The sequence below is a fragment of the Sturnus vulgaris genome, chromosome 15 (genome assembly GCF_052056855.1).
Source record: "Sturnus vulgaris isolate bStuVul1 chromosome 15, bStuVul1.hap1, whole genome shotgun sequence".
NCBI classification, from domain to species: domain Eukaryota; kingdom Metazoa; phylum Chordata; class Aves; order Passeriformes; family Sturnidae; genus Sturnus; species Sturnus vulgaris.
This window is the reverse complement of record NC_142257.1, coordinates 19,612,507-19,638,742: the sequence shown is the minus strand read 5'-3', so window position 1 is coordinate 19,638,742 and position 26,236 is coordinate 19,612,507. Positions and strand designations below refer to the sequence as shown.

The following is a 26,236-nucleotide window of genomic DNA, read 5'->3' as shown; positions in this document are numbered from 1 at the left end:
CTCCGTGCCCCGCTCCCGGTTCCCGGTTCCCCGTTCCCGGTTCCCGATGCCGCCCGCCCGGAGCGGGGCCCGGAGGCTCCGTGCGCCCGGCGGGGCTGGCCCGGCCCGGGGGGACGCGGGGGGGCACTTGCTGATGATCGGAAGTTACTGACAATAAGCACCTTCATCCCCCCAAAGGCGGAGAGAGGGAGAGGAGGAGGAGGAGGAGAGACAGGGGGAGAGGAGAGCTGATGCCTGACGAGTCACTCGGCGGAGGCAGAGCGGGCGGTACCACAACTTCCCGGCGGCGCGGGGCGCGGAGCAGCGCGGAGCAGAGCGGATAGCAGTGCGGAATAGCGCGGAGCGCAGCTCGGGGCAGCGCAGCGCGGATCGCAGCGCGGATCGCAGCGCGGATCGCAGCTCAGCGCTCATCACAGCGCGGAACAGCGTGGATCGCAGCGCGGAATAGCGCGGATCGCGGATCTCAGCGCGGATCACATCGCGGAGCAGCGCGGATCGCAAGCGGAGCTCGCCGGCCGGATCGCTCCCATGTCAGCGCGGCGGCGGGGGACTGCGCTCCGCTAGCCACCAGCCACCGGCCACCCCCTCCTCGCCCAGCGATGTATTCACTGCTCTCAGCCTGCACTTGCCTGTAAGGATTATGGCATATTTCTAATTTTTTTTTTTTTTTTAATTTTAAAAAATATTTTAATTTTTTTTTTTTTAAACTTTCATTCTGGAGGCTCCGGTTGCATTTTCCTTGCAGCCAAGTGGTAATGGGGACCTGAGCCTTTTTTATAAGCAGAGCATCGCTCTGAGCCCTTTAAAAAATTGCAAACAAAAACAAAGAAAAAAAATCAACTTTAATCATTCTACCGCATCATTTGATCTTTTGTTGCTTTTTTTTTTTCTCCTCTCCAGATGTTTACATTTCCTGCTGCTGTGCTTTCAGGTACAGGTACGTGTCCTTTCTATCCTCTCTCGCTTTTGGTTGTAAAATAGAAACAAAGGCGGCGTGCTGACCTCGAGTGCCAGGCAGGTTTGGCTGGGGCTTTCACTTGTTTCTCTCTAGTTTTTGTGGCTGTATTGCACGGAGCCCGCACCAGATGCTGGAGCGTCACTTGCCCCGGAGCGGGGCTTGCCCTGCGCTCGGCTCGCGTTCCGTGCCCGGCTGTGCTCGGCCCCGGCGCGGGCAGGGGTGCAGCCGGTGCCGGTAGCGGGATCCTCTGGAGTGCATTAGCCTGGCTAATGATGTGAGAGGGAGTGCTGGACTCTCCTTGAACAGCGTTGATTGATGCACTTGCCTTGGAAGAGCAGGAGCTCTCCTGCTCGCCCTTTTTTCCCTTTCTTTCTCCCCCCTCCTTTTTTTTTTTTTTTTTTTTTTCCCTTCCCTTCCCTCTTCGGGAACTCACTCCCAAAAACTGATGCTTTGAAAAACACAAGTTTTGCTAGCCAAGAGAAGGAGGCTGCGTGCTCCCTCCCCATTATTCAGTAGAACGGCGTCCAAGCCAGCCCCAGCCTTTGATCCTGCCTCGGCAGGAATGAGGCCGCGGGATGAGGGATGAGGAACACCCTGAGCGAGGCTCTGCAGCCCCGGAGCCCGCGGGATGGGATGGGGATGGGATGGGAAGGGGATGGGGATGAGGATGAGGATGGAATGGGATGGGGATAGCAGCTGCCCCTGCCACGGGGATTTTCGCTGGGCATCCTGGAGCAGCCCCACCTGCAGAGCAGGTGCCACTGCTCCGGTGGCTGCAGCCACGCTCCGGCCGGGCTGGGGACACTTGTGCCACCCTCGGCCCCGAGCTGAGCTTTGGCCGGGACTGCACCTGCTCCTCACGCTCTGCAGATCCCCAGGGGCAGCCGGAGATGGTCCTGGATGGTCCCCTCTTGGAGGGGGCTCCATCCCTGTGGCCAAGCTCAAACCCGAACCAGCCCCATCCCCTGCTCTCCCACCCATCCAGAACATCCCCCATCACATTGTTTTTCCTCGTCCCGTCCAAAAACTGCAGCTCGAACCCGACACGAGCGGAGCCTCCCCTGCTGGAGCAGCGGAGCCGCAGCTGGGAATGGTGTTTGCTGCAAGGGCTTTGCTCTGCTGCTCTGCTGCGGCGATTTTTCAGCCCGATAATCTCGGGCTGCGCAGGGCTCGCAGCGCCGGAACCCTTTGCAGCGGGAGAGGGGTTTTTTTTTTTGCGCTTGTGCGGTAACTGAAGTTAATCAGCCCTCCAGCCCCCTTCCTCTCCCCCTCCCTTCGGTGCTTTTAGTGAATCAGAAAAAGTTTGGCTGACTGCCTGGAAAGCACTTGCTAAAATCTGATCTCTTACTTCAGCAGCCTTAAAACAAAGTTATTGGCATTTATACAGTTGGAGCTCGCAGGCTTCCAAAGCAATAAAATAATAAAAAAGAAAAAAATAAAAAAAAAAAAAAGAAAAAAAGAAGAAAGCTCAGTGCTCTGGTGCTATTAGAACCACACTTGCTGCCCTCCATGCAGCGTTCTGGGGGCTGTGGGGTGCCCTGGCCCGGCCCAGGTGGCCCGAGGGGCGGCGGGGCTCGCTGGGTGTCACTCGCAGAGCGAAGCTCCTCCGGCGATTGCTGCGGAGCCAAAACATCAGATTAGTCATACTCGAGGGCCTTCCAGTGAGTGTTTACAGTATTAATGGTAGATGAAAAGATGTGAATGCTGTAAGTTTTTATTGCCCGTTTTGTTACACTTTCTTTCTGGATTTATTCACGGGATTATATGTTTTGAGCCTGAATGGGAGCGAGGGATTATAGGATTTCTTTAATAATGATCAGTTTGGGTAGGAGTTAGCCTTTGGTGAACTGGAGTAAATTAATGCATCACTTAGGTTTAATATTTATTTAGTCTAAAGGAAGTTGTTTAGTTTTGCTTAAAGGGCTCTGTGTTGTATTGGGGAGATTTAAGAGCTCCAGAAGTGGATTATATTCTAAGGCTGACTTTTGCCCTGCCGTGATCTGCAGCTTGTCCCCTGTGCTGGTCTTAGAATTGCTCTGCTCTGCTGCTGCCTGGTGTGCAGAGGTAGAAATCCCTGCGGAGTGTGTGGGGCTGGAAGGGTTCTAGGATAAAACCCCAAGGTTTGGGTGTGCTCTGGTGTTTTTTGTGTTCTGGTGGCTCCCCGTGCGGAGGGCAGGGGGGCATGGACGTGTGAGCTGCTGCAGGTCTGTGCTGGGGGCTCAGCTCTGGCCAAAAGCTGCTCACAGGCCCCAAGGCCACCCTGCAGGCACCAGAGGGTGATGGGGCAGGTGTGACAGGTCCTGGCAGCACTGGGAGGTGTTCCCAGCCCTGGCCAGGGGGACGTTGGAGGGTCAGGAGTTTCCAGGAGCAGGATTTGGAGCCCTGGATGAGTCAGGCTCCTCCAGGGCTTTGCCATGGGGTGACTTTTCCACCCAGGAGCACAGGGACAAACACGTGGTGGGGCAGAGGGGAGCTCTGCTGGGGTGTGGGTGCAGCACAGCCCTGGGAGCAGCCCTGGAGCTCACAGGTCATTCAGCAGTCCCAATTCTCCAATGCCCCTGCCTTGTTTTCTTCTCCTGCCTCTCAGGAAGTCACTCTGATGCCTGGGGTTGCTGCAGTTCCCAAGCAGGGACACTGGATACCCTCACAGACCCTGGAGACCTTCATTTATTGATGCAGGTTGTTCTTAGGGATGCCCTTTTGCTGATGGTTACTGAACTCTCCCTCTGTCACTTATCTTTGGCATTCTTCACTTTATTCTCCTGCCTTCTCACTCTTCCAGGAGCAATTTCTCTTCCATGTGCTTTTTCATTCTGAGTGTCCTGGAGTGGTTTTGGGTTTGGCTTTGGAGTCAATCTCTGTTCTTCAAGCAGGTCAGGAACCCCAGAAACCCCTTGCAGGGTTGGAGGGGAGTTCCCCGTGCACTGCTGGCTCTGGCAGCACCAGTAACCCTGGGGATAACAAGTGTGGGGACACGGGAGCTCGGAGGGCCCCCTTGGCCGGGGCAGGTGGGGGCTGGAGGAGCTTCAGTGTGCCTGAGCAGTGGGGTCTGGGGTTCTGAGTGTGTCAGGAGCTCCCAGCTCTTGTGTCCCTGAGCACCCGGGGTGCAGGGGCAGGCAGAGCACGGGGCCGTGTCCTGGCTGTGCTGCAGAGCTCGGGGTGGTCCTGCCTGAGCCCCCTCCCTGCTGATAAACCTCGCTGTGCTCTCCTGCACCGAGTGCATCTGTCTTACATTATGAAGAGGTCCCTGATAGGGCCAAATCCTTTGCTTTTATGGCTCTTGTAGGTTAAGATCCAGCTTTGGAATCTGATCCAGAAGCAAACAGGAGGTCAGAGGAACGCACAAGGCAGCACTGGGCTATTTTCACATCTGCTGGTGTTGTGTAAGAGGAAGGCTGCCGTGCACCATGCCAATAGCAACGGATGTTTCTCCTAAGCTCCTGTGCAGCGACAGACAGTTATTGTTTGGGGCTTTGTAAAGTGAGACATGGAGAAGTGTTGCTTCCACACGTTCAGCGAGCCAGACCCTGCGGTCTGGCGGAGCCACACGCAGCACATGTCAGAGGGGAGCAGCTCCTCCCCTGTGCCTGCCTGCTGCTCCTGCTGGGACGAGCAGGCCGGGGCTGAGTGCCACCAAATGGCTCTGGGGATTCACTGTGGAGCAGCCAAAGGAGGTCCTGGCCACAGCTCTCCCTGCCTGGCCACTCTTGCTGTGGGTGTGCAGCAGTGTAGAGCCACAGCTCCCGGCCCTGCCCTGCTGGTGACAGCACCAAAGGCAGTGCTGGGCTGCACGTCACCACCAGGGTTATCCTCTTGTGTCCCCTCCCTGCAGATGGGCGCCCACCTGCTTTGTCGTCCTGGGGTGGCACAATGTCCTGAGGCTGTGTGTGCTGCCAGGGATGGAGCTGTGGGCACCCCACGCTGCTCCTGAGGGCATGGGGCAGGTGCTGCCTCCCTGTGCTGCTCCCTCCTCGTGGCCAAGCCCTGCGTGCCAGCCCCAGGCTGGGTGACCCCTCCTGTGCCTGCCCTGTGTGCTCAGCCCGGATTGGGAACAGCCCGGATTGGGAACAGCATCCCTCGGCCGGCTCCTGCCTCCTGCTGCAGCAGGGTGGAGTAATGCTGAGAAGGACAGATGTGGCAGATGTGGTCTGTGGAAGGCTGGGCAGCTCTCTGGTGCTGTTTTGGATTGCACCTGCCTTGGTTGCTCAGAGGAGCAGAGGAGCTCAGCCCTGTGCAAGGCTGTGGATGGTGATGGGATGGTCCCTGGCTCTGGCTCCGTGCTGTGCTGCACTGCTGGTGGAGGATGCAGCTCCTGACGCTGTGGCTCTGCGGGCCTGCATCCTGCAGGGGCAGGGTCCTGTTGCACTTGGAATTGTTCGTTCCAGTTTCAAATGTCCTTGCTCTCCAGGAAACAACCATGGGCTTGCCACAAGGCATTTTAATTCCTGCTGCTGACTCATTGCACCAGACCATGAAGTGCTGTGTCCTGAAGCTGCCCTGTGGTGTATCCTGCTTCTGCCTCCCGAACTTGGGAGAGCTGGGGCTGCTGGAGGAACAGGACACACGGTGGAGGAGCTGCCTGTGCTGGGGCAGGGAAGCTGGGTGGCAGTGGTTGGTGTGTGCTGTGGTGTGTGATGTCTCCCGTGGGAGAGGCTCAGCTCGGGTGGGTGTGGGTGTGGGTGTGGGTGCTGCTCCTGCACACTTGGGATGTGCAGCTGTGCCCCACAGCAGCTCTGGGCTCCGTGCCCTGGGCACACCCTGCCTCTGAACATCCTCTCCCTCAACATCCCCAGCCCTTCAGAGCTGGGACAGCTCCTCTGCCCTCACAGATGCTCTGGAAGATTTGCAGAGCTGTTCCCAGAGCCTCAGCCCAGCAAGGCTGACACAAAACTGCTTCAGCGTTTGGGGGCTTGGCTTTCAGGGGGTGCTGTGGCAAGGGGCAGCAGAGCAGAGCTGGGGGCTTCACTCTGCACCCTCTGTGAGTGCACTTTGCTTTTCCAAAGCTCCTGAGGTGCTTCAGAGGAACAGGGATGGACATGGATGTCGGAGGACACCACGAGGTTCAGATTTCCCTTGGAGGCAGCGTGGTGGTTGTGCTGTGTTTCTGTTTTGCTTTCCTGATTGCACCTGACGAGAACCAGGCTGGATGGAGGAGAGGGGTGCAGGGCTCAGAGCAGTGAGGGGTTCTGAGGGGTGCAGGGCTCAGAGCAGTGAGGGGTTCTGAGGGGTGCAGGGCTCAGAGCAGTGAGGGGTTCTGAGAGCTGCAGGGTTTGGGGTGGGATTCACAACAGGAATTCCTGCTCAAACTCAGAGCTGGTTTTTGCTCCCAGAGCAGCTTGGCTCCCAGGTGGGAGGGAGAAGAGCAGAGTGGGCAGAGGGTGGCACTGCCCGGGCTCTGGGGCTGGCAGTGGCCGCTGGGGCTTGCAGGAGGCTCGGGGAGGATGAGCAGCACTGGGGGCTCGGGCAGCCACACTGAATATTTGATTTTGCTGTAAGCTGATAGCCCCGAGCTGCTCGGCCAGGCCAGGGGTCTCTCCTCTGCTGTGGGAGGCTGAGCTCGGGAGAGAGACTCCCCTGGGACTGAAAATCGTTATTTTGGATCTATAAAGCTACTTCCCAGATCCTTGGGAGCATTTTTATGTATCTCTTCCTTTCCTTAGGACTCTGTTTTGCTCTCTCCTGTTCTCCCTTACAGACCTGCTTTTGCTTTGTTTTTCCACAGATTTGGATACTTTATGATGATAAGTTCAGGTGAAAAATGTGTTCATGGAATGTGATTTTAAAAGGGAGAAGAGGAATGGCTGCTGTTGGTGCCTGGAAGGGATGGGGATGCCCTGCCAGGGCCGCTGCCCTGGGCTGGGCTGGGAGCCCCAGGGAGGCACCTGAATGTTCTGCTGCCTGTGAGATGCTCTGCTGCAGGGCACGGCCTTCCTGTGCTCTCATGCTGAGACCAGGGGCTCCCACCTGGCTCTTTGTGGCCTGGCAGGTCCAGACGTGATTGTTTTTCTTTCCTGCCCGGGGGTTTTGTGTTTTGGTCACACGCTGTGCCATAGCAGCAGGTACAAGCAGGAGTTTTGCACTGTGCTGCCTACCTGGCATGTGGCCTCAGTGTCCTGGTACCTCCCCAGATGTCCAGGGAGGATTAGGCATCTGCAAAGCAGCTGGAAGGAAAGCAAGAAAAAAAAACCCAACCCAAAATATAAAAGACTGTCTGGCTCTGCCAAAGTATTTCCCTATTGCCATTCAGCAGCCTCGCCATAGCATGAAGAGAAAGAAAAGGGAGCAGAGAGGAAGGAGGAGGCTTAGCCTGTCATGGTCTGAGTGTTCCCTTTGTGCTGCCTCCCCTCGGCCCCAGGGGCTGCGGTGGGTGGGAGCCGAGTGCCAATCTTCCCCTCGGGGGCTCTGGGGCTGTGCCCTGGTGCCTCCAGGTGGGGCCGGGTCCCACGTGGGGCCGGGTCCCTGGCACTGCTTCCCTGGCACTGCTTCCCCAGCCCCTGCCAGCCGTGCCCACAGCAGCAGCTGCATCCCAGCCTGAGCCACGGGGCAGTGCTGTCCACGCAGTGACAGCGTGTCCTGCCCTTGCCAGCCCTGCTCTCACCCTGCTCACACTCTGCTCACACCCTGCTCACACCCTGCTCACACCCTGCTCTCACCCTGCTCACACTCTGCTCACACCCTGCTCACACCCTGCTCACACCCTGCTCACACTCTGCCCACACCCTGCTCACACCCTGCTCACACCCTGCTCACACCCTGCTCACACTCTGCTCTCACCCTGCTCCTACCCTGCTCACACTCTGCTCACACCCTGCTCACACCCTGCTCACACCCTGCTCACACTCTGCTCACACTCTGCCCACACCCTGCCCACACCCTGCTCACACCCTGCTCACACCCTGCTCACACTCTGCTCTCACCCTGCTCACCCTCTGCTCACACCCTGCTCACACTCTGCTCACACTCTGCTCTCACCCTGCTCACCCTCTGCTCACACCCTGCTCACACTCTGCTCACACTCTGCTCACACCCTGCTCACACCCTGCTCACACTCTGCTCTCACCCTGCTCCTACCCTGCTCACACTCTGCTCACACTCTGCCCACACCCTGCTCACACCCTGCTCTCACCCTGCTCACCCTCTGCTCACACCCTGCTCACACCCTGCTCACACCCTGCTCTCACCCTGCTCACACTCTGCTCACCCTCTGCTCACACCCTGCTCACACCCTGCTCACACCCTGCTCACACCCTGCTCTCACCCTGCTCACACCCTGCTCACACCCTGCTCACACTCTGCCCACACCCTGCTCACACTCTGCCCACACTCTGCCCACACCCTGCTCACACCCTGCTCACACGCTGCTCACACCCTGCTCCTACCCTGCCCACACCCTGCTCACACCCTGCTCACACCCTGCTCACACTCTGCCCACACCCTGCTCACACCCTGCTCACACTCTGCTCACACCCTGCTCACACCCTGCTCACACCCTGCTCACACCCTGCTCACACTCTGCTCACACCCTGCTCACACCCTGCTCACACCCTGCTCACACCCTGCTCACACTCTGCTCCCACCCTGCTCTCACCCTGCTCACACCCTGCTCACACCCTGCTCACACTCTGCCCACACCCTGCTCACACCCTGCTCACACTCTGCTCACACCCTGCTCACACCCTGCTCACACCCTGCTCACACCCTGCTCCCACCCTGCTCTCACCCTGCTCACACCCTGCTCACACCCTGCTCACACTCTGCTCACACCCTGCTCCTACCCTGCCCACACCCTGCTCACACCCTGCTCACACCCTGCTCACACCCTGCTCACACTCTGCCCACACCCTGCTCACACCCTGCTCACACTCTGCTCACACCCTGCTCACACCCTGCTCACACCCTGCTCACACCCTGCTCACACTCTGCCCACACTCTGCCCACACCCTGCTCACACCCTGCTCACACCCTGCTCACACTCTGCTCACACCCTGCTCACACCCTGCTCACACTCTGCTCCCACCCTGCTCTCACCCTGCTCACACCCTGCTCACACCCTGCTCACACCCTGCTCCCACCCTGCTCTCACCCTGCTCACACTCTGCTCACACTCTGCTCCCACCTTGCTCACACTCTGCTCACACCCTGCTCACCCTCTGCTCACACCCTGCTCACACTCTGCTCACACCCTGCTCTCACCCTGCTCACACCCTGCTCACACCCTGCTCACACTCTGCTCACACCCTGCTCACACCCTGCTCACCCTCTGCTCACACCCTGCTCTCACCCTGCTCACACCCTGCTCACACCCTTCTCTCACCCTGCTCACACCCTGCTCACACTCTGCTCACACCCTGCTCACACCCTGCTCACACCGTGTGAGGCTGTGGCATTGGGGTAGAAGTTGTGCCAGGGAAGGTGTAGATGGGATATCAGGAGAAATTTCATCAAAAGTGTTGTCAATCAACAAGACCGGGCAGAGCTGTTGAACAGGGGATTGGCGATCTGGGAGGATTTTTGAGGATTTCTGTGGGATGAGGAGAGGGCAGTGGGGAATGGCCCAGCACATCCTGCCCCTGCTGACAGGACATGGGGCACGGTCCAGCCTGGGCTCAGCACCTGGGCATGGAAGTGGGGCCACCCGAGGGGCTGGCACTGGGACCAGTGTGCCCCGTGATTCCTCTGCCCGTCTTTTCAAATCCAAAGGGATGGATGCTAAACCTTGGTGAAGGGGCTCGAGAAGTGCATGTTGTGTGGGCACAAACGTCAGGGTGCAGCAATTAACAACGGATTGCTCTTCCTACAGGGTATTCCCAGCACTCCTTAGTCCTCCCAGTTCCTTTTTCTCCTGCTCTGTGTTTCAAATCCCTTTTTCCCTCCTCGAATACTATCTTTGGCATCATTTTGAAGGACAGCTTGTTAAAAAGCTTTTGAATCGTTTGGAATACCCTGAGCTGCTCTTGCACAGAAATGCAGGGAGCAGTGGGGTGAGCCCAGTCAGTGGCTCTGTGTGTGCTGGGTGTCTCTGGGCACGGCTGCTGGCATGGGGAGCCCTGGGAATATCAATCAGGAAGGGGCGTGAGGGACATTTTTGAGAGAAGGGCATTTTGCTGCTCCTCTGATGTTTTTTATCCATGTGAGGAGAGGGGAGGTCTGGAGAGGTGGCAGTGCTGTGACCACAGGGCTGGGGTCACTCCCTCCTGTCCCCCTGGGGTCACTCTCTCCTGTTCCCATGGGGTCACTCCCTCCTGTCCCCTTTGGGGTCACTCCCTCCTGTCCCCATGGGGTCACTCCCTCCTGTCCCCCTGGGGTCACTCCCTCCTGTCCCCATGGTGTCACTCCCTCCTGTCCCCATGGGGTCACTCCCTCCTGTCCCCATGGGGTCACTCCCTCCTGTCCCCCTCGTGATCTCCTCCATCGCTCCTCCCTCGGAGTTCTGGGCACAGTCCTGGCCAGATAATCGTGTTTGCTTGCCCGGGCTGAATTCAAACCACAGGTGGAACTCGACTGGGCTGTAGGAATGTGGGAACAAAGAGTGAGTGCAGCGTGTGCTCCATGCCCAGCCAAGCTCTCCAGCTCTGACACGAAGCTGCTTTTGACCCCTCAGTCCCCAGGCCGATCCCACAGGATCCCCGAGTGCCCGGCTGTGGGGCTGCACGGGCAGGGCACCATTGATTAGCTGTACAATTAATAATGATGGATGTCCTGCAGCTTTGTGACCCCCTGGTCGCGACCTCGCCGTGATTGGGGCGAGTCCCGAGCAGCTGAGATCCGAGAGAGCAGCAGCACAATCGATGGGAGAGCAGCGGGGACAGGGCTGGGAATGGGGACAGGGCTCAGGACACACGGACAGGGCACAGGGACAGGGCTCAGGACTGGCCCCTTGTCCCAGAGTGCTGCACACTTCCCTGGAATCAAAGCTGGAGCTCCGTGCTGGGAGCTGGGCTGTGCCAGCCTGGCACCAGGCTGGGCACGGGAGGGACTCTGGGGCTGTTCCATTGGGGTTCCCAAAGCTGGGACATCTCAGGATGGCACAGGAGGGACTCTGGGGCTGTTCCATTGGGGTTCCCAAAGCTGGGACATCTCAGGATGGCACAGGAGGGACTCTGGGGCTGTTCCATTGGGGTTCCCAAAGCTGGGACATCTCAGGATGGCACGGGAGGGACTCTGGGGCTGTTCCATTGGGGTTCCCCAGTGAGCACCTTCCAATTCAGAATATTCTGTGATTCCCTGGGCAAACTGTGCCTGACCACCTCTGAGGAAAGAATTTCTTCCTAACATCTATTCTAAATCTCTCACTTTAAACCCATTGCCCTTGTCCCATAACAAATGGGAGCAGTGTGGCAGTGAGGCAGAGGGCTTGCCTTGTGCTGTTCATGTTGAAAGAGTAGGCAATGGGAATTTAATTGCTGTTGAAATGTAGCAAACAAGAAAATTGAATTTGTTTGCTCCCCTTTCATTTCTGGGAGCCTGATTTCCCCAGTGTGCACCATCACTGTGTGTGCCAGGACACTGAGCACCCCCAGCTTCTGCTCCTTCCAAAGGAGATTTGTGCAAATCTGCCCTGGGGTCAGCAGGGCTGAGCTGGCACAGCTGCCCTGAGCTGGGTGTGGCCCAGGGCTGGCACCTGTGGGTGTCCCCAGGGCTGGCAGGGACGTGGCTCAGGGGGCTCCTGGGGTCCCCACTTGAGGCCACAAGGTCTCGTGTCTGTGCCTGCCCAGGCCTGGCCTGAATTCCATTTTCCCTCTGCTGGTGGCTGGTGAGGGATGGAGCAAAATGTGTGGGGTTCTCCCTGGTACCCCCGGGCTGTGCAGGGGTGCAGCAGCACAAACCTCAGTGATTTTAACACCACTTCATTTTCTTCCCTCATTTAATACATTTCAAGAACAAATTTATTTTCCAAAACTGTTGAGAATTGTTCCCTGAAAATGGGAAACTCGCAATCTAAATTAATTAATACCAAATGAGACTTTCCCCTAACTCAACAAAGCAGAAAGATAAGAAATCCTATTTGCCCAGCATTTGCAGTGTAAATATTTCCAGGCAGAAGCGTGGCTAATAGAGATCAGAACAAATCTTCTATTAGAAAACAAACCCTGCTTTTCATTTCTGGCCCTGGGCTCGTGTTTGTTGTATGGGATCCTGAAGGCAGATTGGCAGTTTGGTTTGGATTAAAGTCAACACATGGTTCATGCCACATTTTTGATAAGGCTCAGTAGTAATCTGATTTTTTTTTTCCGGGCTGTCTTTGGTACATAAGCAGCAGAATTGTCCATTCCTGGGAGTATTTTTGCAGTGAAGCTATTGAGGAATTTATTTCTGGAGGGAAGATGAAATTACCTGTTTTAAAAACTCTTAAAATCCCAAGTAAAGTTGAAATCCATTGACTGCAAGCTGTGAGGTTGATGTGAGCTGGGCAAACTGCAGATATTTTATTGACTGATCTAGAGAGGGTTTTCTTTCAATTCCTTTGGGAAGGCAGAGGGGGGAGCAGAGCAGGTCCCTGTGCTCCACCAGCAGCTCTAAAACCTTGCCAGCATTTGTACCTGAACGTGCTTGTGAGCTCAGCTCCTTGTGGGAATAGCAGCATTGCCACTGGCTGCTGCTTCCCTGCTTGGTGTGCCCCAGAAATGGGCTTGGGGTGCAAACTGCTGTGTATTTGTATGTTCTAGTGTGTATTTGTTTTTATTTGTGTGTATTTGTGTGTATTTGCATGTTTTTCTGTGCATTTGTATGGTAGAGGTTTATTCTGTTTGTACACAGGCTTCACTCTCCAAAGCCAGTGTCTTTTTGTCATTGCTGTGTTTCCTAGAAAGAAAGTGGAGAAAAAAAGGAGAAAACCTGGGAGTGGGGAGGACCAAAGGAGGAATTGCTCCCTGCCTCTGAGCCCTGTGCCTGGAAATCCAACTGCAGAGCCTGCTCTGCCCTTGCTGCAGGATCAGAGAGCTCCTGTGGCTCATCCTGTGGCCACCTCCATCCCTGATGGCACTGTGGAAACTCCAGATGGGCTTTTTTGGAATAATTTCACCCAGATGGGGTCATTTGATTGGGGTGAAATGGATCTCAGAGCTCTTGGGTGCCTGAGGGTCGCTGGTGCTGGCAGGACCTGCTGGGTGATTGTGCAGTGCCAGAACTGGGCACTGGGAAGGCTCTGACTTGATGGTGGTGCTGAAAGCAGCTGAGATACCTGTGCCAGGTATGCCCAGGTATTTGAACTCCCTAGAAAATGGAATTAATGGAGCTGCACGTGTCCTGCATCTGCATCCACTTGGAGCTGCAGGTTGTGCCCAGCACGGGGCTCAGGTGAGCAGTGCCCACCCAAGGGGCTCAGGTGAGCTGTGCCCTGAGTGGCAGCTCCTGGCACAGGTCAGGGACTGAGGTCGCTGTCCCTCAGCCAGGGGAGGGGGTTCCTGTGTTCCCCCCGGGCTGGGGAGTCGCAGAGCTCGGGCTGGAATGGAAAATGTGTTTGCACAATCAGCGTGGCCCTTCTTCCCTGGGAGCAGAATGGTTTATTGATTTCTGTGGCCCACTCACCCCCACCTATTCAGCAATAATGACCCTTCCACCCCAACTCTAAATCATCCCAGCCCCTAAGCCCTCTAATCTTTTGGGGTTGTTGGTGGTGTTTCTGCTCGTGGAGGTTTATGATCTGTCGGTGCTGGCTGCTGAAATGCTTTATTTATCATGGGCTGGGCCACACAGGGAGCGTCCTTCTCCTGGTATCGTGTTCAGGATGCTGCAGCTAAGGGTTGTGTCAGCACTTCATGCACAAACCTTGTTATTCAGGCTTTTGCAATCCCCTGGAAAAGAAACCCAGCGAGCTGGCACGGCAAGGAGAGGCTCAGAGCCCGCAGGAAAGCCCAGCGAGCACTGCCCCTTCAGGGGTTATTGCATGGGCAACCTCCTTCCTTCCTCGAGGAAAACAGCCAGGAACATCCTCCTCCCTTGCTTGATTCTGCAAAGAAAACCCTTTTTGTGTGTTTGTGTTGGGGTGGGGAGAGCACAGCGAGGCAGGACAAGGGCTGGGGCCCTCCCTGGATGCTCAGGGAACAAATGTGGCTGGTGCAGGACAGAGCTGCCTTCTGCAGGGCTCAGGAGCTGCTCTGGTCCAGCCCCAGCCTTGGGAACAGCAGGTGATGGGGTTTGGAAATGTGATTTATGGCCCTGTTAGTGCGGGAGCTTGAGGGCTTATAAATTATTTGGAGATTTCTCGGTAATAGAGGGAGCGTGGTATAAACAGGAGAGGGAAAGGGCTTGAGGATGGATTTCAGAGTGCTCTTGGGGAAGGAGAACTTCCCTGACTGCTGGCAGGTATGGGGGATCCTGGCTGAGCTGAAGGAAGAGCCTTTACAGACCAACCCAGCCAGGATATTTTTTATTTCTCCCTCTTAATGCCGATGGGTTTTGTGGGGGCTCCATGGGACAGCCTGGATGCAAAAATGCTCGTGGAGCCCTTTGGCCTGGGGCAGCAGGCTGGGGCTGCCATCGAGGGTGGCTTGTGCAAGCAGAATTGATCCTCAGGCAGTGGTGAAGCACTGAGGGAGCTGAGAAAAGAGGAGAGACAATTTACAGGGTGGTGTAGTGCCAGGACACAGGGAACTGCCAGAGAATTGGTTTAGATGGGATATGAGGAAAAGTGCTTCCCTGGCAGGGTGGGCAGGGCTGGCACAGGGTGCCCAGAGCAGCTGTGGCTGCCCCTGGATCCCTGGCAGTGCCCAAGGCCAGGCTGGACACTGGGGTTGGGACAGGGGGTGGTGTCCCTGGTGCTGGAACCAGGTGATCTTTCAGGTCCCTTCCAGTCTGTGACTGATCCTGGGCTGCTCAGGAAGGGAGCTCCGTGGCAGCAGGGCTGGCACAGAGGGAGATCAGGATGCCCAAGTGCTGCTCCATCCTGCTGTGACTGGCAGGGACTCCTGAGGAGATCCCTTCCCCTGGCACCATCCCCAGAGGGGCACTGGCTGTTCGGCTTGTCACAGGGAGCAGGGGTGGAACTGATTGGAGTTGGTAAAACATTTCCAGGGGGGACAGCTGATAAAGTGATGTGCGATCATTCAGGCAGGTCCCCGGGGATCTGTGCTGGGTCAGCTCTTAGAGAAGTCACCTCTCAGTGCCTGGGAGCTGTGTGGGGACAGTTCTCGGTGTAAATGCAATAAAAAGGCATTCGGAGAGCCCTGCCCTGGCCCGGTGTGCACGGCTCGGCAGTTGCCGTGTTCTACCCTAGAGGGAGTTGCTTTTCTGCAGTGGGAGCAGGATCTGCGTTCCTGGGAGGATCAGGGAGCAGACGAGAGCAGCTCCCAGGAGCAGCACTGGGGCAGCTCAGGAGCTGCCCTGCAAATGTTCATTCACTTTCGGGGAGGTTGGCTTTTGGTGATCTTCTATCTCCTGGTGATGGCAGCGTTCTCCTGAGTATCCCTGGAGTTCTCCTGAGTATCCCTGGTGTCTTCCTGAGTATCCCTCCTGTTTTCCAGAGTATCCCTGGTGTTTCCCTGAGTATCCTTCATGTTTCCCTGAGTATCCCTCAGGTTTTCGTGAGTATCCCTCGGGTTTCATTCCTGCAGAGCAGGGCAGGTTATTTCAGCTTTCTCCATCAAGTAAAGATGTTTTTTGTTCAGGTAGTGGAGGCAGCTGGGGCGTGCCAAGCTCCCCGCTCCCTGGTTTCCCAGGGCTTGGCTGGGGCTGTTCTGCAGAGCCTGGTGCAGATTTCTTTGCAGCAATAGCGAGGATGTGAGGAGGGACAGGGCGTGAAAAAGAAGAGGGATCTGCGTGTCCTGGTGTGAGCAGGGAGGGTGAAGGACATTGGCACTGCCCCAGAGAGCAGGGGACAGGGATGGGCACAGGCACAGAGCAGAGTGCCCCGCGGGCAGGGCAGGTGCCAGGGCTGCCGTGGGCACCTCTGCGTGGTGCTGGGTCACTCCTGCAGCCCTGACCTCCCTGGCGAGCCCCGGGAGGCAACACCGGGCCAGGCACAGGGAAAGTCACAGGGACCACCCAGTTCTGATAAGGGCAATTGAGAAAGGAAGGGGAAGATTGTGAAAAGAGGGGCAAAGGGGCACAAAGGGAAGAAAAACCCCACCCCAGTGCTGAACAAAACTGCAGATGAAGACTGCTGTTAAACACACTGCCTGCCAGGGAGGTCTCACCCTGCTCTCTAATCTAGAGCCAGCCAGGATTGTATTAACAGCTTCAACGCCATGGAACAAATTAATCCCTGATGTAATTGAAATCGGTGAGGTCTCACAATAGGTGAGTTTGACCCAGTGGGATAGAAATAGAACAAGTATTGGAATGAAGGAGTGAAACGAAGTCACACTGTTCAGCCATTGGCATTTCATTCCTAGAAACAAAGGCCAGACAAATGCAGAGAATACATGGCTCTGCTGGGCATGCTTGAAAGCTGCTCAATAATATCAAGCTTTGAAGGGATATTTCTGTGTGCAGAGGAAGTATATAGCACAGATATAACAAGCATGAAAAAAAGAAAAAAAAAAAAGACAAAGAAAGAAAGGAAGAAAGAAAAAGCCTTGCTTGTTCCTTGCCTGATGGATAGTGTGGTAAAATAATACCAGCCATTAACTAATAATCATCATCATCATCATAAAGGTATATCACAACTGCAGGGAAATAAGAAAAGGAGTTGAGCTGTATTTCAGGAGCCCATGGCAAGCTGTGGCATCCTGCAGATCGCCCTCAGCTCCCAGGGCTGCCCCGTGCAGGGAGCTGAGCTCGTGGGGACATTGCCAGCGATGTCACCGGGGGCTGCTGGCACTGACCTGTTCTGAGCAGTGACAACAGGCAGGTGTGGGGGCAGAGGAGAGCTGGGGGGGCTGGAGCCCCTCTGGGAGCTGCATTGCAGTTGGGCAGAGCTGTCCTGCCTCCAGCTGGGTTTTTAAAAGCCATTCATCAAGGCTGGAACCCTGCTCTTCCCCAGGATTAACCATTTCCCAGGGTGCAACAAGTTTAGAATCCCAGCACGTCACAAATGGTGCATTTTCCCAGTTCTGGCCATGGCTCATTCCACCATCAAAAGGAGAAACTTCATTTTCTTGAAGGTGGCGTCATCTTTCTCTAGAAAATGGTCGGATACTGACTGATGGGCCATAAAACATTCATTTCCTCAAGCTCTCAGGTTCCAGGTTCTGGCACTCCCTGCAGGCTCCCTGGTGGCTTCACCAGGCTCGGTAACACAGCTCCTGCCGTCCCAGGGCCCGGAGATGCATTGCTGCTGCAGGGCTGCAGGGCTGGGACATGCAGGGAGTGTGGCTGGGTGTCCCAGCCTTGTGTCCCCAGGGACAGAGCTCTCCGGAGCTGCCATCTGCCTCTGAATGCTCAGGGCAGCTCTGGAGGAAAGGAGGCTGCACTTGCAGGGCAGAGTCTGGATCCAGGTGTGGGTCCCCTCACGGAGCTCTGTCCCCTTTCCCAAGCCCTGTAAATGTGCTCTCTTTGGGGCTTATTTAACATTTCTGAAATCCAAAGGGATGGGCAGGCTTGACTCCTGCACCACCCCATTTCCTTCTCCTTTTCCAAAAGACAATGCCAAACAGCATTCCAGTGGAATACTTTGTAAATGCCCCTGGGAGAGTTTTTTGTGGAGTCTCAGATCTGATCCCTTTGAACGAGCACTTCCACAGGGCTCCATGCCCCTCCTCACACACCATCCCAAAGGGTGCACAGTCACCATCCATGGTGACATCTCCCACGGCTCAGAGTGCAGCTTAAATTGTTGGATATTTCTTTTTCAAGAAAAAAAAAAAAAACAACAAATTCCGTGGGTATCAGGAAGAAGCAAACACCACAGCCAAGCTCTAAGTTGTGTTCAGTGGACAGGCTTGGGTCCATTTGTGGGATCCTGGCACTGTTGCCCTTCAGTCTCTGTCCCGGTGGGAGTACAAAGTGCCAGAGTGCCCTCTCTGCACATCTCATGCCCCAGCCCCGCTCATCCACCCCCCTCTGGCTCTGTGGCACCGGGGTAACAGCATCCTGTGCTGGATTGGCTTTGCAGTTAACTGGAGGAAAAAGGAGAGCTCTGTGTTTCACTGTGTGCCACAGGCAGCTGGCAAATCCTGCTGGGATCTGCATGCAGGAACTCTGCCAAAGTCAGGGAAGCAGAGTGGTTTGTTACTTGCCTTGGAGGGCTTGAGAGATCTGTCTTGGATATCCTCTTGCTGACCTTATTGAGTTAACTTTCATGTGCTTAGAAGGTCATGGAGAAAATCATTAATATTAGGTTGATTTGCTGGCTGAAAGGTAATAAGTATTTCCTGCTTATCAGATGGGGTTTGAGAGGACTTTGAATAGGCTGATTTGTTTATCTTTGGCAATCACCACGGCCCTTAGTGAGAGGGTTTGGTATTCCTGGTTCAGCTGGGGGATGACACATGGTTTGCTCTCTGCTGAGTGCTCCGTGGCAGGAACAGCAGGAAATTGTGAATCCCAGCTCCCAGCTAACTTGGCCACGCCGTGGGCCTTGGACATCTCGTGCTGTAACGCTTTGTGACATGAACAATAACAGATTAACATCCCCTGTTACTGGAAAGCTGGAAATAGCAAATCCAGAGTGCGTGGAGGCTGCCTGGGGGGAAAGCCAAACCCTGGGAACGTGGCTTGGCACGGGCAGGGCGTCATTGACCTTGGCAGGGCTGGGATGGCTCCGTTCAGGAGCATCTGTGAGTGCAGGGATGGGCACGAGCCTGGGCAGGGCTGGCACCTCGGGGCTGCTCCTGGAGCCTTGTCTTGGGTTCGTGCTCAGTGAAGCCTTGGCTGTGTCAGCAGAATGGCCCTTCCCTCACACTGGGGTTTAACGAAGAGGGGACTCATCCTTTAGGCTGCAGGAGCCTTGTAAAGCCATCTAAAGTGAAATCCACTCTTATTTGAGAATCATTTGGCAAAAAAAAAGAAGCACGTGAGAATCTCTTGCTGTAGGGTCGCTAGAAGAGGAGTGTCAGTTCTGGTTCCTTTGGCTTGGGAAGGGAGGTGGGACTGACTGAGTGCTCCTCCCTGGGCAAGGACAGCACACGAGGGACAGCAGCTTCTCAGGACTGAGGCATTTCTGTTCCTTCTGGGGCTTGAGGTGATGGTTGCTTTTAAAAGAAATGCTGTTTATTCCCTTGTGTAAACTCTGCATAGCCAACTGTGTTTGCAGCTGCATATTATCAATGAAAGGTGTAGTGACAAATAATGAGTAAATGAATAAGGAACTGATGGAAAAGAAAAAGAGAGGAAGAGTGAAAATGAAACTAAATCCAATGCTCTGATGTAACAACTGGGATTTGGCAGGTTATAAATGGTTGCCAAAGAATGAGACAGAGTTACATGAAACTGGGATGCTGAAACTGGCACAGACAGCAGCTGTACCAGTTGGACAGACAGACCATAATACAACCCCAAATCCTGCAGGAATTCTGTCTCCTGTGTCCCACAGCCCTGCTCAGGAGCTGGAAGGTGCAGGCAGCTCTTCCCTTCAGGGCTCTGCTGTGTGCAGCCCTGAGCCAGGCTCTGTTCTGTGCCTGCAGAGCTGTGCATGGTCAGACTGAGAGGCAGAAAAGAGAATATTCCTCACTTTGTGTAGGAAACGTTCGTGTGCAGTAACAGCATTTCAGTGGGGAAAACAAAAAAGGGAAACTTGCTCTGGTGCACAGGAGTGAGAGCCCTTCAGTTTAAGGGACTTTGAGACATTTCTGCATTCAAGTGTATTTTTGGTTTCAGGTGACCTCCCTGACTGAGTGTTGGCAATCAGCTGCCAGAGGAGACATGTGTTACTAATTTTTGTGAGATTTATGGAAGAGTCTCTCTTATGGTGTGTATACATGGACTTCCTTATCTCAGAGAGGTTTGCTGCTTGAGGGAGTGCACCCTGTAGGGAGGGGGTTCTGTGAGAGCCGATTTTAGCCATCATCAAACAGGTTTTATCTCATGAAATCGGCACTGCATGAAATTTTATTTTTGGGTATTGATATTCTGTGCTGCAGGCCAGATGCAGCCCAGGCTGGCACGGTGAATTCCCTTTGGCCACCCTCCAGCAGAGCATCCTGTTTCCACAGGCTGCTTAAGCTGAGCTTATCTTTAATCAGGCAGCTAAAGGCCCAGGTTTCTCTGCTGCCCTGAGCACAGCCCCAGGCCAGGGGACAGCTCAGCTGCCCGGGGAGCTGTGGCTGCTCCTCCTGCGGGATTCCTGCCCCGGGGCAGAGCTGGGCACAGCGCGCCAGTGCTGGAGTGGCACGGGCTGGGCTGGCTGTGCTTGGGGTCAGCATCAGCTGCTCCCTCCTGCATCACCTGCTGATCCCTGCATCACCTCCTGACTCCTGCATCACCTGCTGATCCCTGCATCACCTCCTGATTCCTACATCACCTCCTGATCCCTGCATCACCTGCACACTCCTGCATCACCTGCTGATTCCTGCATCACCTGCTCACTCCTGCATCACCTCCTGATCCCTGCATCACCTGCTGATTCCTGCATCACCTGCTCACTCCTGCATCACCTCCTGACTCCTGCATCACCTCCTGATCCCTGCATCACCTGCTGATCCCTGCATCACCTGCTCACTCCTGCATCAGCTGCTTCAGGGCTTGTCTGAGGGTGATGCTCTCAGCTCCTGGGGAGGAGGAGATGTCACCCCGTCCCCCGCTGTGTGACACCCCTGTGACATCACCTGTGACACCCCTGTGTCACCCCCTGTGCTGCTGGAGCCCTTCTGGCAAAGGGCAGAGGTACCTGATTAGCTGAGCTTAGGAAGGACAGGTATGACACAGGTGTGTCGGTGTCACAGGTGTGTTGGTGTCACAGGTGTGTTGATGTCACAGGTGTGTTGGTGTCACAGGTGTGTCGGTGTCACAGGTGTGTCGGTGACACAGGTGTGTTGATGTCACAGGTGTGTCGGTGTCACAGGTGTGTCGGTGACACAGGTGTGTTGATGTCACAGGTGTGTTGGTGACACAGGTGTGTCGGTGACACAGGTGTGTTGATGTCACAGGTGTGTTGGTGACACAGGTGTGTTGGTGACACAGGTGTGTTGGTGTCACAGGTGTGTTGGTGACACAGGTGTGTTGGTGTCACAGGTGTGTTGATGTCACAGGTGTGCTGGTGTCACAGGTGTGTTGATGTCACAGGTGTGTTGATGTTACAGGTGTGCTGGTGACACAGGTGTGCTGGTGACACAGGTGTGTTGATGTCACAGGTGTGTTGGTGTCACAGGTGTGTTGATGTCACAGGTGTGCTGGTGACACAGGTGTGTTGGTGACACAGGTGTGCTGGTGACACAGGTGTGCTGGTGTCACAGGTGTGTTGGTGTCACAGGTGTGCTGGTGACACAGGTGTGTTGGTGTCACAGGTGTGTTGGTGACATGCTGGAGCTGAGCTCTGAGCAGGAAGCTCCAGGGGTGCTCCTGGGCCCACTGAGGCACTGCAGCTGTGGGCAGGGGCTCTGCAGTGTGAGTGCTCCAGGGACAATCAGAAGAGAATTAAAACATGTTTTGGAAAATAGATTGTATTTTCTGTTGGGAGTTTCCAAAGAAGCAAAGCAACCTGCCCTTCCCCCAATTCAAATCCCACCTGTTTTGTTTTTTTTTCCTAGACAAATGTGAAATTCATTAACATGTGGTGAAAGCAATGTAACGACGTCATCTTGATTTAAAATCTGTTTTAAATCTTAAAATGATGGAGCCAGAATTGTAGCTGCAAATAGCCTTGCATTGTGGGCACAGGGCAGACTGTCAGCATGACTGGAACATCCCTGGCTTTGGTAGTTCAGCATCCTTGGCAACAGTGGGATTCGAAAAGAAAGCAAGGAAAGACACAGCAAGGAAAAAAAGAAATGAATGTGATTTCTGTCAAAAGGCAGGTCCTGTGTGCTGTGCTCAGGTGGAGCTGTGGTGCCTGGGGGGCACAGGACAAGCAGAGCCCAGCTCTGTGCTGGCAGAACTCCACCCTGCCCTGGCCTCTGCCAGGGGCTGCTCCTCTCTCAGAGCCCAGCCCTGGCTCACAGCTCCTGCCTGTGCTGTTTGCTGGCAGGGGAAACACTGTGAGCCCTGTCTGTCACCTCTGGCATGGCCGTGGATGTCCCAGCACTGCCCCGAGCCTCCCTCACCCACCCTGTGCCTGTGCCTTCAGCTCCCTGTGGGCTTCTGACAGCAAAATCAGAGCTGAATCACTTTCTGCTCAAAATGTCAAGTACCAAAATCCCAGATTTCAGTGCCAGAACCTCATTGCTTTGGCTCAGGGCACTTCCTGGAGCTCTGGTGCTCAGCACTGCCTGCCTCAGGTTTTCTTCCTGCTGTCCCTGGATAACTGGGAATGCTGCAAAGCTCTCTTGAGTTTTGCACTTCCAGGCTTCACGGTATTTGCTGGTATGAGATGATGTGCAGGAGGCTGCAGTGGGGCTCCTTGCTGTGCTGTGACCACTTTCTTTATGTGTTTTAGTCTGGAGTGGATCTGAACCAGGATTTATTGACCCTTCCCATTTTCATTGCCAGTTCCCTCCCCACACTGATACATCAGAAACATTTTTGCTTGCAGGCCATGTTTCTAAGTCATTTCTTGTCCTGTAAAGGGAGTCTGCCACCAGAATGTTGCCCACCTGTGAGTTTGGAGTGGACAGTGTGGATGTTGTGGTGCAAATTCTCCACAGATCACAGCTGAACAGATCCTGGAGCAATTTTGGGGCTCTCCTGTTGTTTGGGTGTGAAGGGGGTTTTGGGTGCATGCTGCCCAGTCTCCCCCTTGCCCAGGATTAAATCAAAGCAGGGACGAGCAGAAGTTTTTATTCAAGAACCCCCGGTTTGATTGTAACCCCCAGGTTTGGTTTTGGAGGAGAGGCAGCTCTGGGTGGAATTACACAAATGCCAAAGGAAGAGCAGCCAGACATGAGTGCCCTTGGCAGGATGGTGTGCAGTCCCTGTCCCCAGAGCCCTGTGTGCTCACAGCCTGCCCTGCTCTCTCTCCCCGTGCTCTCAGATGTTTGCTGCTGAGGAGAACGTGGATTTTCGGATACACGTGGAGAACCAGACGCGGGCGAGGGACGATGTGAGCAGGAAGCAGCTCCGGCTCTACCAGCTCTACAGCAGGACCAGCGGGAAGCACATCCAGGTGCTCGGCAGGAGGATCAGTGCCAAAGGAGAAGATGGAGATAAATATGGTAAGAATATTTACTGGGATTCCCCAGACTGCAGCTCAAAGGTTTTAATTCGGGGTGTTGTGCTAAGAACGTCTTGGGAGAAAAATAATAAGAAATAAAAAACAGAATAAAAGGGAAAAAAAAAAAAACCTTTCCAGGTTAAGATCATGAGATTTGTTTTGCTGGCGCTGCCTCCCAGCTCAGGCAGTTCCCACAGTCCTGCCATGCCCCAATTTATTGGTGTATGGTTGAGGAGAAGAATGAGCCATGAGCTCACAGTGTGTTTACTGCAATTCCTAAATGATCCCTAATTTGGTGGCTGGGGACGTCCTTTCCCTGTGAACTCTTGGGCTCATGTTTGGGTGAATCCAATGTTTGGACGAAACACTCTCATCTTTTCAGGTGGTGGGACCTTTGGTTTGAACTGAAAGTAGACTTTGAGAGCTCTGAGAGCACCCAGAGCTCAAGCTGAATCTCTGAGTGTGTGGATCTCACAGGAAAAGCAATATTTACTCTGCTAGCAGTGCATTCAACTGTTCTTGCTGTGGTCTGCACACGAGCAACTGGAGATGCTGCTAGAGGCTGGGCTGTGAAAAATGCTGTGAAAAAATGCTCCAACTCTGCTTCATTGTGAGGTGGTTGCTGCTGAGATGCTTTTACTCCAGCTGGCTCCTGGGAGGATTCTGGGGCTGTTGAGAGCCCTGGTCCTGTTGGTATTTGTGATGTGCAGCCCCGTGTGCTCCTGCAGAGCTGCGTGTGGAGCTGGCTGGCTCAGCCATTCGCGTTTATCGGGACAAACGTGTGAATATTCGCGATTATCTGGTGCGGCACTGCTCAGGTGGAGCTGAGCTGCCAGGAGGGCAGGACACGACGTGGGAGCGGCTGTTCCCACTGAGCACAGGGACAGCCAGAGGGCACCTGGCAGGTGGGGAGGGACCCCCAAGGCACCGCTGTGGGGTCACCCCTCTCTCAGAGAAATCCCTGCCCTGAGGTCTCATCAGCCTTGTCCTGTGTCATTCCCGAATTTCCGGATATGACGGGAGTGAGAAGTGTCACTTGGCGCTCATTTCGGTGTCATTTTGTGCCATTCGTGCCCCTGAGCTGGGGTCTGTGATCGAGGGCGCTGCCCGGGAGCGCTCCTGCCCGCCGTGCCTGGCACTGCCGCGATGGGGAAGGCGGAATTGACGGTGGCTGCAGCAGGGAAGTGTTCCCGGGAGCAGCTGACAAGTGCTAATTTATGTGTCAAAGCCCATCTTGTCCCCTTCATACATATGCAATCGTGTCTGAACAACAAACCCGGGCGGGAGCGAGCTCCTGGCCCAGGGCGGTGCTGCCATGGCAGAGCCCGACATTCCCGGCCGGGAGCTCCTGAATCCCTGAGAGCCTCCAAACCCTGCTCCTGAATCCCTGAGTGCCTCCAAACCCTGCTCCTGAATCCCTGAGTGCCTCCAAACCCTGCTCCTGAATCCCTGAGAGCCTCCAAACCCTGCTCCTGAATCCCTGAGAGCCTCCAAACCCAGCTCCTGAATCCCTGAGAGCCTCCAAACCCCGTTCCCCATCCCTGCCTGTCTCCAAACCCCGTTCCCGGTTGTCTGAGTTGTTTTCCTGTTCCCAGCCCCAGCCCCGCCCTCAGCACAGGCTCTGGGGCTGCGGAGCCCTCTCGCCCCCAGGCTGTGGAAAGTTCTGGAAATCGGGAAAAATCAGATCTGGAAATCTGGCACTCGGAGCATGATAATCGGGGAGCCAGCGAGGGGGACACGGGATGGGACCGCGCAGAGCTCCAGCCTGGGATACCGGAGGGGGCAGAGGTGCCGGAGTTACTGGAGTGAGAACCGTCTGTGTTCCGGCCCAACGTGGACACAAAGGCACGACACAGGGCTCATTATGTGCCGGGAACCCCTCCCCGGAGGCATTATTATGGCCTAACCTTTGATCAAGAGCAGAGAGAGGCTTAAACCGGCTCTGGGGATCTCAACAGTGGCAAACTTCTGATGCACATCTCCGTCTTGCCGGGCAGCTCTGTGTCTGGAGGAGGACGCGTCTCCCCCCGCCCAGCGGATGGCTCAGTGTCCCCCTGCCCTGCCCTGCCCTGCCCTGCCCTGCCCTGCCCTGCCCTGCCCTGCCCTGCCCTGCCCCTCTCTGGCCTCTCCCGGGGTGCCAGGGCCGGCCTCGGCTGGCTCAGGGCTGTGCCACCCCCGCCGATGGCACCGGCTCCCGGGGCTGTGCCGGGGGACGTGCGAGTCCTCGGGACTGCGGCTCGGGAAGGCTTCGGGAGGACAAACACGCTGTGAGAAATGGCTGAGAAAAGGGAAAAGGCGTGGGAAAGGTGCCCGTGAGCCGCTCCAGCCCTGGATTCCCTGAACAGCCCTGTGCCGGCAGGAGGAGGTGACACCAGGTGACAGCAGCAATGCCAGCCCGGCCCGGGGCTCAGCGGGCAAGTTCTGCCAGGGCGAGCTCCCTGTGCCCATCACCAGCCATGGGCACCAGCCCGCTCTAAGGACAGCGGAGCAAACAATGTTTTAGCACCTCTTTCCCGTCTTCCCTTACACTCACAACAGTGTCCAGATGCTTTTATTTTCTTTTTTCCTCTTTTTTTTTTGCACATATCCAGCTTCCAAATGGGAGGGTTGTCCTGCCTTTGAAGGGAGGTTACTTTTATTGCAAGGTTTATTGGCTTCTGTAAAACTTCTCACCTCTTGGCTGCAGAGAACGCCCAGAGCAGAGGGGAGGTGACAGGTCCCGGGTGGGGTGGCAGATTTTGGGTAGGGAGGCAGATTTTGGGCAGGGAGGCAGATTTTGGGTAGGGAGGCAGATTTTGGGCAGGGAGGCAGATCTCAGTCAGCTGCTTTTCCCCTGGCCCAGGGGGAAATGATGCTCCAGGGCTGGGGGATCCTCCACAGGAATCCCCCAGGGCTGCTTTAAAATCCAAGTGTGCAAAAGTCAAAATACAAAATGCTCTGCAAGGCATAGTTGTGCTGCCATAATCACTCCGGTGTGTAATTTTTGGTTTATGCGTTCTTTGGGGCCAAGATCTGGCCCTGTGTGTCAGATTATTAAATGGCAAATTAAGTCAGTTAATAGAATTAATTGAGTCGATGTAATCCTTTTAATCAGATGGATTTGATCCCTTTTCAGATGAATTAGAATCCATTAACAGATAAGTCAATTATTGGAC

The 26,236-nt window shown here is 55.2% G+C and overlaps 1 protein-coding gene across 1 annotated transcript in view; it reads left to right on the top strand.

Moving 5' to 3' along the window:
* The first annotated feature begins 109 nt into the window (after positions 1-109).
* Positions 110-26,236, top strand: part of FGF18 (fibroblast growth factor 18) — a 61,303-nt gene continuing 35,176 nt past the window's right edge. The window contains exons 1-3 of the mRNA XM_014889938.2: positions 110-631; positions 901-937; positions 22,902-23,082. Of these exons, the coding sequence (XP_014745424.1) occupies positions 600-631; positions 901-937; positions 22,902-23,082 (250 nt within the window). The 5' untranslated portion in view covers positions 110-599. The remainder of the gene's footprint in view (positions 632-900; positions 938-22,901; positions 23,083-26,236) is intronic.